The sequence below is a fragment of the Podarcis muralis genome, chromosome 2, assembly GCF_964188315.1.
Source record: "Podarcis muralis chromosome 2, rPodMur119.hap1.1, whole genome shotgun sequence".
Taxonomy (NCBI): Eukaryota; Metazoa; Chordata; class Lepidosauria; order Squamata; family Lacertidae; genus Podarcis; species Podarcis muralis.
In genome coordinates, this window is record NC_135656.1 from 10,201,985 (window position 1) to 10,216,897 (window position 14,913).

At 43.1% G+C, this 14,913-nt stretch overlaps 1 protein-coding gene across 2 annotated transcripts; it reads left to right on the forward strand.

The window, feature by feature from the left end:
- Window positions 1-434: 434 nt before the first annotated feature.
- On the forward strand, window positions 435-14,591 carry HOXC9 (homeobox C9). Of its 2 annotated transcripts, XM_028721595.2 has the most exons (4): window positions 435-573; window positions 10,821-10,998; window positions 11,621-11,833; window positions 13,776-14,591. In XM_028721595.2, exons 1-4 carry the CDS (start codon window positions 544-546, stop codon window positions 14,027-14,029), a joined length of 675 nt encoding a protein of 224 aa, XP_028577428.1. In that variant the 5' UTR covers window positions 435-543; the 3' UTR covers window positions 14,030-14,591. The 2 variants fall into 2 exon arrangements, with proteins under 2 accessions (XP_028577428.1, XP_028577427.2); XM_028721594.2 differs by lacking the exons at window positions 435-573; window positions 10,821-10,998 and having other exon boundaries at window positions 11,005-11,833.
- The last annotated feature ends 322 nt before the right edge of the window (window positions 14,592-14,913 follow it).

The window sequence follows — 14,913 nt, forward strand, 5'->3', positions numbered from 1 at the left end:
ATTTTTCAAAGTGACCCCACCAGCACCAAAAGAAGCAGCCCGCTCCCCCCTCTTCTATTTCTCTATGTAGAGTATTTTTTTCCCCAGGACTCATCCTTTTAAGGCTTTCAGGAGAGTATCCTAGCGGGTTTAATATAAGTGAGAGACCATAACGTTGATTTAAATATTATCCAGGTGACCACAATAAGTCAAGGTCATAAAACAGTAATGTCAGGACAGTCTTGGTAAGCGCTGGAGGTGGATTTTATGATCTGCAAATATAATGTGCTGCAGCAGTAAAAGATGCATTTAAAGGTGACTGTGGAGGAGAGAAGCAAGTCACAAGCAGAGCAGCATTCTTGGGATGCAGACTCCTCATGGCTTTGGGTCTTTTTCTTCTTTTTTCTTTTTTCTTTTTAAAGGAAAGGCACGCTCCTTTTGCCTCCTCTGGAAGAGATCCCTCTATTTAAAAAAAAAGAAAAAAGGAATACACTTTTTTTTTATTAAAGCAAAACAAAACACCAGCCTCTCTCCACAGAACATCACCAACAACAAACACCGAGAATGGGATGTCACGGTGGAAGACGTGCAAAGGTAAGACAGACGATTTCTTGGCTAAGATGCATGTCTGAGGTGCAAGTGGTACTGGGCTTCTGTATGTATACCCAAGGCAAAGGCGGAATGGATGTGAACTCCACTTTGAAGCGACTGAGCTTTTGCACGGATGGGGCGTTCGGTTGGGTTTCTTCGGAGTTGTCTTTTCGGTTCGAGTTTTCCTTATTCCTGTTTGACAGCTCATTTCAGAGCAGAATTTGCATGGCTTGGGGAACGGTGGTGCCTAGATTTCCATTTTGATCCTCACAATCACCAACACCCTACCCCACCCTCTCCACCGCCTCTCCCTTTCTTTTTAAAAACTTACTGGTGATGAAGTCGGGGTCTTGCTAAGAGGTAGACACCATAGAGTCTGAGGTCTTCGGTTGGTTTGTTTATATGGTGGCGGAACTATGGCTATCCAGAGCATGTTTCATTTGCGGGTATTCACTTTAACATGCCTTTGGATTTCAGAATTTGGCTTGCATGGGCTTCTAAAGGCAGTGGAAGACTGAAACATTTGGTGGTATTTCGGAATGTTGTACACACACACACGCATACTTCCAACCCCCCCCCCTCTTTCCTTTGTGGATTTTCTCTTCCCGCCCCCCCCCCTTTTCCCCGTTCCTTGGGAAAAGCTGCAATAGCAGTTACATATGCAATTGAAAATGGATAATGTCAGAACAGAGCCACTTTGCCAGTGAAGGATAGCGGAGTGTGCTATAATTCAGGATTTTCAAGCAGCTCAGTTAAACGTTTCAACCGCAGAGACACAGACAACTAACAGGGAGAGTTGACTGCAGATTCTATTAAAAGGGGAGGAGGAGGGGGAGGAGGGGGAAGGGGGAGGAAAAGGGGGGATCTTAATGAAGAGATTAAAGATGTTGCCTTAATTTGAAGAATGTTTTCTTGGGGATGATGGCTTGGCTCTGGCGATGCTTGGCTCCTGACTTTGGAGAGCGAAAAGGCAGCCGTGACACTACACCAGAGCCCACAAAGGGCTTGGATTTCTTCTCTCTCTCACCCCCCCTGTTTCTCTCCCCCCCTCCTTCCCCCCCCTTTTTTGTCTTTCCTCCTTTCTGACAGAAATGAGTGTGGATCTTCCGCCCTTTCATGCAGCTGATCCGTGGTTTAGGTAGTTTCATGTTGTTGGGGTTGGCTTTTAACTCGGCAACACGAAACTGCCTTAATTACGTCAGTTAGTCTTCATCAAGGGCAATCGTCCCTTTCCCTTTTCTTCTTCTTCTTCTTCTTCTTCTTCTTCTTCCTCTTCTTCTTCTTCTTCTTCTTCTTCTTCTTCTTCTTCTTCTTCTTCTTCTTCTTCTTCTTCTTCTTCTTCTTCTTCTCCCTCTCCTTCTCCTTCTCCTTCTCCGTTACTCACACGCAACGAGAGCAGAGCTGAGAAACAATTTTTTTAAGAAATAAAGAAAGAAATAAAACGCAGGGAATCCAAAAAAGCAAAATGTTTCGTGCAGATTTTTTGTCATTCCAAAAATAGAAAGAGGGAGGGGGAGACAAAAGGGGGGGCGGCATGACTGGGTAGAAGGAAGCAGGTTCGCACTAAAGTCCCCCCCCCCTTTCATCTTCCCCAAGAGTCACCCACTCCAATTCCCTTAACCACATATGGCTACTTATGGACTTAGATGAATTTTGCCGGCTGCTATTGTTTCTGGCCGACGTTGTTGTCAAGGCGGACAAAACGGGGTCCCTCCTTGAGAATTCCTCATCGAATTATTGAGTTGGCTCAAGTTAAGGCCTCGAGAGTTGTCCGAGTGCCACCCGCGAGTGTTCCGGGTGCCCTCTCTCGTTCTTTCTGTGTCTTCCGTATGCGCTGTCTTTGGTTCTTTCGAATGTTTCAGATTTCTGAGAGGATCTAAGAGAAGAATATCTCCAAAGAATATGTGTGGTGACTGATGCTAATATATATGTGTGTGCGCGCTCAATAAACCGGCACGTTGACGGTGATTGGAAGGCTAAAATTACAGCCTAGTAACTTCTATGGCAATCTCCTGTTGCCCTATCCTGGCCAGTATTCTGAGTATTAAATCAGATAAGTTATAGCATATTATGTTCCTTGAAGGTGCATTGAAGAACAAAGCAGTAAACGGGGAGCCAAGGCTCGCTCTGTCTCCTTAAGAATCCAAACAGCTCAGGTTTAAAATTTAATAGCCATTTTACATGCTAAAATCCAGGGTGGGCTATCACTTGCAAGAGCTCAAGTCACACTGTAGCTTTATGAACATAGACTGGAATAGAATCTGCTTTATTTTCACCCAACTGAGGAGATCTGTGAAAGCTAAGTAACTGTTGACTAAAAAACATTGACTCTGCTCAGTTATGTGATTAACAAGTTGTTGCGCTGGTGGTTGATGTTGGGGTGGGGTGGTGGTGGTGGTGGTGGAGAATAAGGATACATTTTTTTTAAAGGAGGGTTGGAAGGGAAAAGAATAGCTATGAGAAGATCACGGTTTCGAGATAAAGGTGTGTGTTGTTGTTGTTTTTGCCAATGGAGAGCATAAATGTTGATTTGAGATCAGCAATGCGAAGGTGGCAGTTCCATGAGAAAGGTGCTGTTTTGCTTTGCTTTGTTTATCTATTGCGAAAATGAATGTTGAGTTGAGATTCCTCCAGTTTTATCCTTCTGTATGAGGTTCAGGGTTATCCTCCAAGAAGCAAGGGAGAGGCATCCCCCTCCGGCTCTCAAGTAATGCGAAGGAAGCATCCTGAACAAGGAACACAAAGTCATCACATTTTCTGTAATATTTCAGAAGGAATGAATGACTCTTTTATAATATGCTGGTTGTACGGTCATTATATAAGTTTCCCCTAAGCTTGATGAAGAAGGGTTATGAAGATCAGAATTGTCTTTCTAGGGAGGCAAGATGGCAGACCGTATGGCTTATCCCTCCACCCAAATTCGGTTTCGAGTAGGAAACATTTATTTTCAAAAGAGGGCTTTCCCCCACCTCGCTGCATCTTTCATTGCAAAGTTCTTGCACTGCTTTTTAATTTTGATGCTTCAATCTCCTTAGCAAACTTTCTGCAGGAGAGATGAGAGGATCTGATGTTCCTTCGACTTAAGCTCAATCAGCTTTATCATAAGCAAGAGAGAAATTAACGTGGTGGCCATGCAAAGGAGCTTGCATAAGGAAATAAACAGGCTGGTTTTCGGCTTTTATTAGATGACTGTCTTGGTTTATTATGTTAGATATCCGCCTTTTTAAAAGCATGCAAACGCGCTTGGCTTTGGCTCAAAGTAAACATGGTATGGACAGCGGCTATATTCGATATCCCTCTAAGGTTGGATACACACAGACATTCCTTCTGAGCTTTAAACGTTTTAATAAGCAGACGTAATACATAAATGCAAAGATTCACCCTTTGCGCTTTGTTACTGTAAATTAGTATTTCAACAGATAAATATGCCTGATCACAGAGACCATAATTATGCTCAATAGTCCTGGGGTAATTGATTGGTCTCACTATTCATTATGTACGGGAAAGTTTCCCCTTCTCTCCATATTAACAATTCTCATATCAGCCCCTTTTTATTTTATAACAGTATGAAGAAGGGTGGTGAGAGGAAAAAAATCTATCATGCAGTTATGAAGTTTAATTTAACCACCAGCACCCCAATGTACAGAGGGAAGTCTAAAGTAATATATGTTTAATCGACCCAAGTCAAGAAATGTAATAAAAGTTAAATCCTCCCCTACTGTGTTTTTTCTCCTTTAAACGATACTATTAGATCTGGGTGAAAGCGGAGAATTTACAGACTTGAGCATTATTGCACCGAGTTCCTTTATCTCTTATGTGAGAGCATGTGTAATTATGACGATCTCGTGCTGTTTCCTGTACATCTCTCCCTTGACAAAATATTGTTTTGCTCGTTTGCTAAAACGTGCTTGTCCTTTCTGGGGTTTGTTGTTATGCATATAAAATATTAGCAGCTTTCCAGTGTGGGCTTCCAGTGCCGCTTCATTTTTCTTGTGTATGTTGCTGTTATTCTGTGTTTCACAGCAGGTGTAACTTCAAAAGGCTTCTGTCTTTGTGTTTAGACCTACATGCTGCTCTTCCTTGCAATTTAATCGTTTAGTTTCTGAGAGTTTTGAAGGTGCTGGGAACGATGCAAAGATACACCCATCCACATCTGTAGATCAATACATCTGTTAGTATATCTATCAACGTATCTATTTATCCACACAACACATTAACTGGCCACAATCCAGCAACAGCACATACACCTATTGATTTCAATTATTTTCAGCGCTCATTGCCTGTGTTGGATTATATTTGTGTATAATTCGAATGTCTGCACACATATACGGTGTGTGTGCTTGCATTTCTTTTAAGTATGTGTGCATATGCATGCTCTCTGTATATGTGTATAGGTATGTTTGCGTATACAGACAAGGAGTATTGAACAGGAGGTGTGTATTTTTAACTGGGGGGAGCCATTAGTTTGGTAAAGATAATTTAGTTCACCATGTTCGAATATTCCTTCAGTCTGATGGAGATTTGGAACTCTTTCATTGATATTTGTATGTGCGTATAATTTAATCCTCAACAGCCTTCTAGTGATAAATGCAAAGGAATCTCTCCTAGATGTTATGTTTTCTTTTCCCCCACCCCCTGTATGCTTTCGCATAATTACTGCCTCATTTAAATAGTTCCTCGAAAGTCCAAAGAACGGTCCAAATTGTTTCATGGAGTACAAGGAAGGGTGGTGTGTGTGTGCGTGTGTGTGTGCGATGTTTTGTTGGCATGTGACTCTGTGTGTGCGTGGGTTTGTCAAGAGAAAGTTCTTTTTTCCTCAGCCCTAGGGGAGACTGCTGTGCCGAAGGCAGGTATAATGAGGCCTAGCAAAGGAGCCTGTGCGTGGAGCTGCAGCTTGGGGTTGGAATGCGTCCGCCTTCAGTTGAAACTTGCCCTTGTTTGTAAATGCTGCCTTCGCTGCTTAAAGTGCATCTAACACCTTCCAGTCCTAGCCGGCTCTGCAGCTCCTCGACAGCTCCTCGACAGCCGCTTTCAAAAGCAGACGACGCAACTTTGCATCCTGGAAGTAGCCTTATCTTGTGATGGATATAATTACAGCCTGTCTCGATAGAAAGGAAGACAATCGTGGTGGGGGAGGTATAGAAATATGTTGAGGTGTTGGTTTTGTGGTTATTTTCTCCAGGCACTGGGCTTGGTGAGTCTAGGCTGGCTGTCTTTTTGTATTCGCTGGATTTTGGAAATCTCTTGGCCGTGTGTGTGTTACCCCAAAGATATGGCTCAGGGGACCAACCATTTTATGTCTCGTTTAAATGTTGTTGCCCCCTTGTTGACTCTCGAGATCCTGTATTATTATCATTTCTTCTTCTCCTTCTCCTCCTCCTCTTCTTTTTTTTTTTTAAGACACCACAACACAGTGACATAAATTGGTCCTGAGGTTTAATTGCACTTCGGAATTTATTGTCTTCTGCCTCAACCTCCAAGCACTAAGGAGTCTGGAATCCAAAGTCATAACATCTGACAAAATTCTTAGCAACAAGCAAGGGGGTTGGCTGTGGGGGGTGGGGTGGGGAGGCCATTAAACAGGTACAAACTCCTCCAGAGTAAGTTTAAATTGAATGTACAGTTTAAGCGGCCTGCTTCTTTCTGTCTTCCTTTACTCTTTACCCTGGGGTTGAATTTAAAGATCACGCCCATAGGAAATAAAGTTAAATACATAATTCCCATCAGTTTACTGGGGGGGGGGGGAGGCTGAGGCGGGACACACACGACCCTGACCCTTATATATTTAAGAAATCAAAAGGAAGTCTAATTTTTGCACGGTTAGAGACTTATTATTATTATTATTATTACCATAGATTGTAGTGTGTGGCAGAAATTTGTTAAGTTAGGAGGACATAGGATTTAGGGCTAAAAAGAATCATATAGTCAACATATTTATTGGCAGCATTTTCTCTACAAGGAAAGGCTAAGCGAGAAGGTGGCGGGGAGATGAAGGGGGAAGAGGGTGACTTTAAAGCAGGACAGAAACGATCATCTCCAGGAGCAGGAGGGCAAAACTGAGGCCACACCCCGATCCGAAGTGCCTCTACTTAGAAGTAAGCGTCGTTGATTTCACTGCCACTTCCTTCCCAACCAGCCTGCGGAGGATCGCAAGCTCTTCAAAGCTTGGGAAGGGGAAGGGAGGGGAGAAAAAAAGGGGGTCTCTCCACATGGGGAAACTTCAAGGCTTGACTTTATGCTTAGTTTGCTTTCGCTTATGAAGGGCTGTCAACACTGCGACGCCTTCAGCCTACAGCTGTGGGGGCCTGCAGGAGATGCGAAAACGGTGCGCCGGGAGTTCCCAAGAAGAGGAGAAAAGTGGATTTTTTAATCCGAACTTGACGGTGTTTATTGAACCAAGTGGAAACTCGGAGCGAAGGAATGCGATTTAAGAGACGCCGCTGGTCTGCGTGTCAAGGGTGGCGTGTTTGGTCTGCTAATTCCAGGGCCCTCGCTGGAAGTTTGTTGTTCCAAACCTCTCGTCCTCGGGTTAGCCAGCGACACTATGGGGAACTATTTATAAAAAGCTACGCGGTGGCTCGCCTGCCCCACTTCTTCACAGCTTCCTGGTGCGAATCCAGCAGCTGCTCACTCAGGAGTCCGTGTGTGTGTGTGTGTGTGTGTGTGTGTGGCGTTGAAGCCTTGGGTGCCTTAGGCCAGGAGTCGGTCTATGGAAAGGGAAGCGTGGAGTTATGAAGAATACACCAAGGCAGCTAGTGAGCTAGGGCTTCTGTTGGGGGGAGCCAAGCTGGTGGGAAACTTAACGATTTAAACAGGGCTATATAGGGGTTTTAGGCGTGCAGCCATCCTTTGATGGCTGGATTCTCATTACGGAGGCCTTAAGAGGGAGATGGGAGTCGTAGTGAGTTCCAGTAATCCAGTTATGTGCAGATAAAAACTGGAGAGGGGGAGAGACTCATGGACAGAAGGAGGGGGTGTTAGGTGATAGTTCTTCAAGTTTCCTTACATACACTACCCAAATGGCGGAAGTAGCCTAGAATATAATGATTTTTTAGTGTCAGGTCTATACTGAGGATCAATAAAACACCAGTCGGGGTCACTCCCCCCTCCCCTTCATTCAAATCACAAATGACGACCTGGGATTTTTATATCTACTATATAAATATATATGCATGCTGCATATATAAGTACAACTTTTATAATGCATTTTCATCATCATCATCATCATTCAGCGACCCCCTTTCCATAGTTAGCTTCTTTCGTCATAAAGGAGACTGAAGAAGCAGACGTGGACCACATTACTGCAGGACTGATTGTCTTCCATCAAAGGGACACGATTTTGATAGAGAGACAGTCACTCGTCTGTCGCTGAGACTGAGACGCTGGGCAGAACGCGTAGAAACGTAGCCTAGAAATCTTCTAGGTAAAACTATACCTTTGATGCCAATATGATCAACCTCTCCGGCTGGGATTCCATCTCCGAAAGGAGAAATGTTTCAGAACAATCATTTCTTCGCCACAAAGGTCAGCCTAAGTTTTCCCGTGTAGACAGAGCCATGGGGGTAGAAGTATCCAAACAGCAGTCTATTTCAGAGGGTCTCTGGTTATATCCTGCGGTTACGCATGCAGTTAAAAACTGATCTGATCCTTCAGTATTAAGGACATGTCTTCATTTTATCTGTAGACAAACTGCTCCCTTCCCTCGACTTCTAGTTCGACTCGCAGGCAAAGGACTCCTTGAACGAGGAAGGCATTGCACTACAAGTCCTAGACTAGGATCATTGGCTATGAACAACCTGCAACACTGGGGAAAGTTGATTTTAAAAGCGGGGGGTGGTTGTGGTTTGAAATACTCCTTATAAATAAAGACACCCTTGGCTGTTAGGCTTCATTTTGTGTAAACATTAAAATGCTCCATCCAAGAATATTTTAATGACCTTCCTTGTATTAAGGTTAACTACCGTGTTTACTTTTCCACGCCCTTTTCTTTTATAATCCACGATTCTTGATGTGTTAATTACATGTTAGATCTTCTGTCTTTTTGTGGGGGGGGGGGACACGCCGTTGTTCTTTCTATCATTATTTTTCCTCTGTGTAGAAAGTGTATATTTGTGTGTGTGTGTGAGAGAGAGAGAGAGAGAGAGGGAGAGAGAGTACGTCTAAGCAAACTTCCATTCCTTTGCAATATTTATTTTTGTAAAGAAAATTATATTTTCAGTTCAACCCAAGCGAACATTTCATCTTCTCGGCGCATTTCTCTGCACATTCTCCCCTCCCCTCTTCTTAATTTCTGCATAGAGGACGCCTCGAGAAAGGAATAGAAGATGGCTCGGTATTAGCTTTCCTCCGAACGTTCAGAATAAGGAGAAATGAAGTCACTGGAGACTTGTGATTGACAGATAAAATGAACTCAGGAAAGGCCAAAGGACATATTATGCTCCTGTAGGAATATTTCCCTTCAAGAAAGTGCTAGGCTGAAAACGGTATGAGCATAGTGGGCAGGAGATGGCTGGTTCAGGTTTCACAGCAAGACTGTTTTCAAATTTGGATTTCTTGGATACACACACAGAGATAGAGGGGGGGGGGAGAGACGAGTACATTTCTATTTAAAGTGTGCTCCTTATGAAATAAAAAACACTATTTTCTCTACATCAACTATGGCAGGCTGGTGCACAAATGATCAAGAACTGGTGAATTAAGATGCAGTCTGGAATATTTAATCAGCTCCTTCAAGCAACTTCTCCAGAGTCTTTTTTTCAACGGGAGAGGAGGAGAAAGGGGAGATATTTCTGCAAGGATTTGACTGTGTCTCCTTCCTTCTCCCTACTCTTCAGATTTCCCAAGCAAGGTGCCTAAAACAAACCCACTCCTGCTCCTGTTTGTGTGTGTGTGTGTGTAGGGGGACCTGCACACTCTGTGTCGAGTGTAATGTCACTGATGGATACTGCATCCCTCAGGGGCACATGCCCCCTCATCTCTCCTTCTCTGCCCTCTGCCTTTCTCTCTCTCTCTGTCTCTCCCTGGAACCTCCATAACCTTCCCTGCATACACTTTTCTTGTGCCTTCCCCCCCCCTTTTGTTGCAAATTTACCGCACCTCCAAGCCGCCTCTGCTGCTATTACATGGGAAATCTTGAGTCCTCTTTGATAATGTAAAAATAAATAAATCCATCTCTTCTTCTTGTTGTTGTTGTTGTTGCTGTTGCTGATGTTATTGATGATGTTGCTGTTCTTGTTGCAGTTTCCCCCCCCCGGGGTGTGTGTGTGTGTGTGTGTGTGTGTGTGTGTGTGTAATCCTTTTGCAGATTTCTTCTCCCAGAACAAGCGACCAGCGCCATCCTTCCAGACTTCTAAGGGCACAAGCTCTCTTACCTACTTACTCTTCCAAGCAAAGGTTATTATTAAAGCACACGCACATATCAAACACGTCTTCCAGTGAAGTTCTGCAGACGGTTTGGTAAACAAAAAAGTTCCAATGACATTGTTTAAATAATAAGTACAGCAATAAAACCCAAGAAATCAGACCATACTTTAAAAAAGAAAGAAAGCACCTCACACCCTGGCTTGGTCTCTGAACATGCAAAAAGTCCCTCACTCCCAGCTATGCCTTATAAGTGAAACTTACTCGTACAGTTTTATTTAATGAACGACACATTTATGAACAATCAAATGATCCTCGTAAAATTTTTATTGAAGGACATAAAAACATCCACGGCTACTTGCCGAATAATGTAGCCTCTCAGAGAGTACAAAGATGAGAGACACCTTTTTTGTTATTATTTTCCACTCATGCTTTACAAGGTCATCTTCTTCCCAGAAGATAGTTATCTCGTGTGTGTACACACACACACACACACACACACACACACACAAACATAGATAAATATATATATACCCACACGCAAACTTACAAATACATGCACACTCACATACACACACACATAGATATACATATACATAGAAATACCTATCTGTCTATATTTAGCTATCTATTTATATCTAGATAGATGTAAAGTCAGAGTACATGACCCCAAGATTTCTTGCTGCTAAATAAGCTGACGAATATGCCTCCTAGTACAAATGACAAAAGGTCCTGTAATCAGGAAAAAAACGAAAATATATATATATAATGCTCATAGCCATTCATGGGCTGGCGCTGAAGAGGGGGTGAGCCGGCAGTGCAACTCTGCTAGGACCTTGAACCGACCCCCTCCCCCTTTAAAGATATTCCATGTAATGTATCCATTATAGAATACAAGCTGTAGAAGCAAAGAGACCAGACAGAGACAAATTGCGTCAAGAAATAGTTCCTGTGATACCTTGCTACACCAGATACCTTGCAGACTCATTAATAGCAGGGCTATGGAAAAGCCAAGTCGCAGAGCGAGCGAGCCGGCGAGCGAGGGAGTCGCCTTTCAGCTAATGGCACGTAAGAACCAACCGCTGCTAATAACTGCATTATTTCAAGAGTTTTATGAAAACCCAAGACGCATAGGCGCTATTTAAGAAAAAAAATAGTAAGAGGGGAAGGGGAAAGGGAAAAAAAAAAGACCTGCGGATTGATCTACACTGTATTTTTGGGTAAATACAATCACGTGAGAGCTGGGAGCCAATGACAAACTAGGAAAGGCTGAAAAAATAATTACCTGCCCTGATTGTTCTATGAGAAGATAAAAAGTACACATACAGTTCATACAATAATCTTATGAATGTAAAAGAGGGGGGAACAATGTCGGCTTCTGGTCCCATAAGCAACTATTATGTAGATTCCTTGATTAGTCATGAAAGCGAAGAACTGTTGGCATCAAGGTTCCCAGCTACTGGCTCTCACCCTGCAGCAGCTAGACCTTCAGGACTAGTACCGGAGTGCGCAGATTTTCCATCCTGCAGCTTTGCCCCCAAACCGGCCGTTTTTACTACTTCGTGGGCTCCCGTGCATTCCCAGTCGTCCGTGGTCTACCACCCGTACACCCACCAGCCTCACATTGGAACTGACAGCAGATATATGCGCACTTGGCTGGAGCCTATCTCCGGCGCTGTCTCTTTCCCAGGTTTTGCAGCCAGCAGCCGGCACTACGGGCTTAAGCCCGACGCCTTCCACGGCCGCAGGGACTGCGGACCGGTGGATGGACGTAGTTATCCGGATTATATGTACGGATCCCCGGGAGATCTCAGGGACAGAACCCCGCAGACTATTCCCTCCCCGGAATCTGAGGCCATCGCTTCCAACAAACACAAAGAAGAAAAGACCGAATTGGACCCTAGTAAGTCGAAGTCATTCTTGTTTACAACCGGGAGGGCATTACAGCCTCCTGCACAGTACTCAATAAAAAGGAATTACCTTGCTGTTTAGAATTCTTGGCATCCTTGCCTTGAAAACTCCAACTGGACAGGCTTAAAAACCTGACTTAGAAGATCATAAGGGCAGCTTGTAGTTTGTTTGGTTTAGGGGGAAAGAGGGGCGGGAGGAGAAGGGAGTTGGGGGGGGGAATCTCTTCTGTGGTGATGGTGATGATGATCGTTATTATTTTGTTTCCTCACTTTGGAGAATCCACTTGTTTGATAAAATATTCATAACCTCTCCCATGCCCTCCCTTCTTTGCCCTCCCTCGTTCGTACTTTTCGAGGAACGGGCTGGCTAGCGAAAGAGTTTGGGCATGTGCGAGGGGAAAATAGCATGGATATGCATTTATTTATTTTCCAAAGGGAGGTCGGTAGGCATGATTCATAAAATCTTTGCACCAAGGCAGAAGAGCATGCCCTGGCTGGTCGTGGTGGGAGAGAAGGAGAAAATGAGTGCAGATTATGAAAAGCGAAAGATTTGGACTATGAGAAGTGCAAATAACCAGCTATAATTTAATAAATGGAGGAGGGGAATCTTTAGAAAGAACAGTGGACCACGTACATTTTTTTTGGTGGGGGTTATACAGTTCAACGTGCTAGGGAAAGAAGTAAAAGAATAAACGCCCTTGAACACTGACAAAAGAGTAGATCTAGGGGAACCCAAGGATTTGTGCATTGCTAGCTTTAAAAAGTAATAATTCTTCTGCACAGTAAAATGTTCACTTCCTAGTGGCCATATGTCATTTAAGTGTGGGTGATTGTTTCTGGGCAATGAGGAGTCAAGGCACAGCATGCAAAATATATGCCAGGAATTAATACCAGTTTGTGTGTATATTCTGGATGTCCCTGTGTGCATTTTTGTGCTCATATACACAGAGACGCTCACATGCACACACAGCACAATATCATACCCATGCCAGGTGTTTACAAAGCCTTCAGGCCTAACAATCTGATCAAATGCTGGTACAGTTTAATCCTGGTAACTTCTGTGTCTTTGTGCCATGTCAGCACAGAGGCAGAAGTATGTGCGCTTTGTGTGTGCATATGTGTGTATATACACACACATACACAGTGCTATGGAGGGAATGCAGCTAATGAAGTTGTTTAAGTAGCCTTGAATCAGGAGCAAATTAACTGAGTCCAAATCTCACAAAAAGAGGAAGTCTAAGTTATGACTTCCCCCTAACAACGATAGAAGGAGGTTTAGTATAAAATAAGGTGCTTTGGGATTGAGAGGGGAAAATATTTTTCTTGGAGTCAGTAGACTTATCCTGGGGCATTCTCAAGATATTAAAAAAATGCCAGCAGTTCCATCAGTGGGAAGGTTATAGAGAGGGAATTGGAGAGTAATGGTTGTAAACAGAGTTTATGGGCCTGTGAAGTGGTGTGAATTTTGACTCTTTATGACTGTGTTCTTGGATTACTCCTACTAGTGTTCATGTGCAGGAGTATAGTGTTATTGTTATTATTAAACTCATTGCTCCAGTTTTTCTTTTAAACTGCAACATGCTGGAGACAATGATCGCTTAGCTGAAAACAGTATAACAGTCGGAAGCAGAATGCAAAGTTGTTCCACCAGAAATCATTGAGAACTGTCTCATTGCCGTTAACGTTGATGTGCAGTGCACCTTCACGTTCTATAAAAGAATACACACGCCCTTAAACTATCCTGAAGGTCACTTCAGATTTGATCGGATCATGCTGCCAAACAGAGGGGGCTTTTTAAAAAACAAAACAAAGCCCCGGAAGAAGAATAAATGGATGGACCTGGATCTGTGGGGTCCACCAATTTCAGTTAATGATATATATTTACACATACACACACAAACATATGTTTAAACTGCCGAACTGTTTCTTTTCCAGACAATCCCGTGGCAAATTGGATTCATGCGCGTTCTACAAGGAAGAAAAGATGTCCCTACACGAAGTATCAAACGCTGGAATTGGAAAAGGAGTTTTTGTTCAATATGTACCTAACACGGGACCGCCGTTATGAAGTGGCCAGGGTTCTTAATCTCACGGAGCGCCAGGTCAAAATCTGGTTTCAGAACAGGCGAATGAAAATGAAGAAAATGAACAAGGAGAAAACCGATACTAGTAAAGACCAGCAGCAGTGAAATTGGCCGAGTCTCTCCAAGCCAATGGAGAAACCGAGGCGCTGGGTCTTCCTTGGGGTTCGAAGTGTTTCTGACTTTTTTCCGTGTGCTGATGAGTGTTTAGAATTAGTTAAACACAGCAACCATTCTGGAGCAAAAAGACATAAAAGAGTGCTTTTATAAGAAAAAAAAATTAAAAAAAAACTACGACTAAAAATAAACATTTTCTTTTCTTTTCAGAAAACAACAAAGTACTTGAAATTTTTTTTAAAAAGTATTTTATTTCGTAAGTTAAATTTATCCAGTGGTTTTTTTCTAAATAATTATTATTATTTCATGACGTCGTGGCTGCATATTTTGTACAAAAGGAAAGAAAGGCGGGGGGAAGAAGAAGAAAGGAAAATAAGAGGGGGTGATCGCTCAAACAATGTTTCTGTCATCGTGTTGAACGTTTCTGGTGTACTTATTTGTGTCTTCTATGATTGTCACAGAACCGTTCTGTAATGCTGTTATGTTTTGCTATAGTAGAGCAGCTCTCTGTAAATATATACCTAACGTCACAAAAAAAGAGGAAAAAAACCAACCTTTGATAGTCGAGGTGTCTTTTTTTATTATTATGATTATCTTTTAAACTCTCTTGGAGAAATCACACCTTACCCACCCACCCCGAACTTCCACATGGATTGCTGGAGTGGGAGGTAGAGAAAACCTTGCTTTGGATTCTCAAAGACATAACTTCGGAAAATACGCCCCTGGAATTAACAGTCTCTTAGAGAAAGAGAGAAAACTGTTGGGAAAATGCCCTCTTTCAGGAAGTCCGATAGGATAGTAAAATAATAGAGCTTCCGCTCACAACATACTCCCCCCCCCCATCTCTTTCTCTCTCTCTCTCTTCCCTCCCGCCC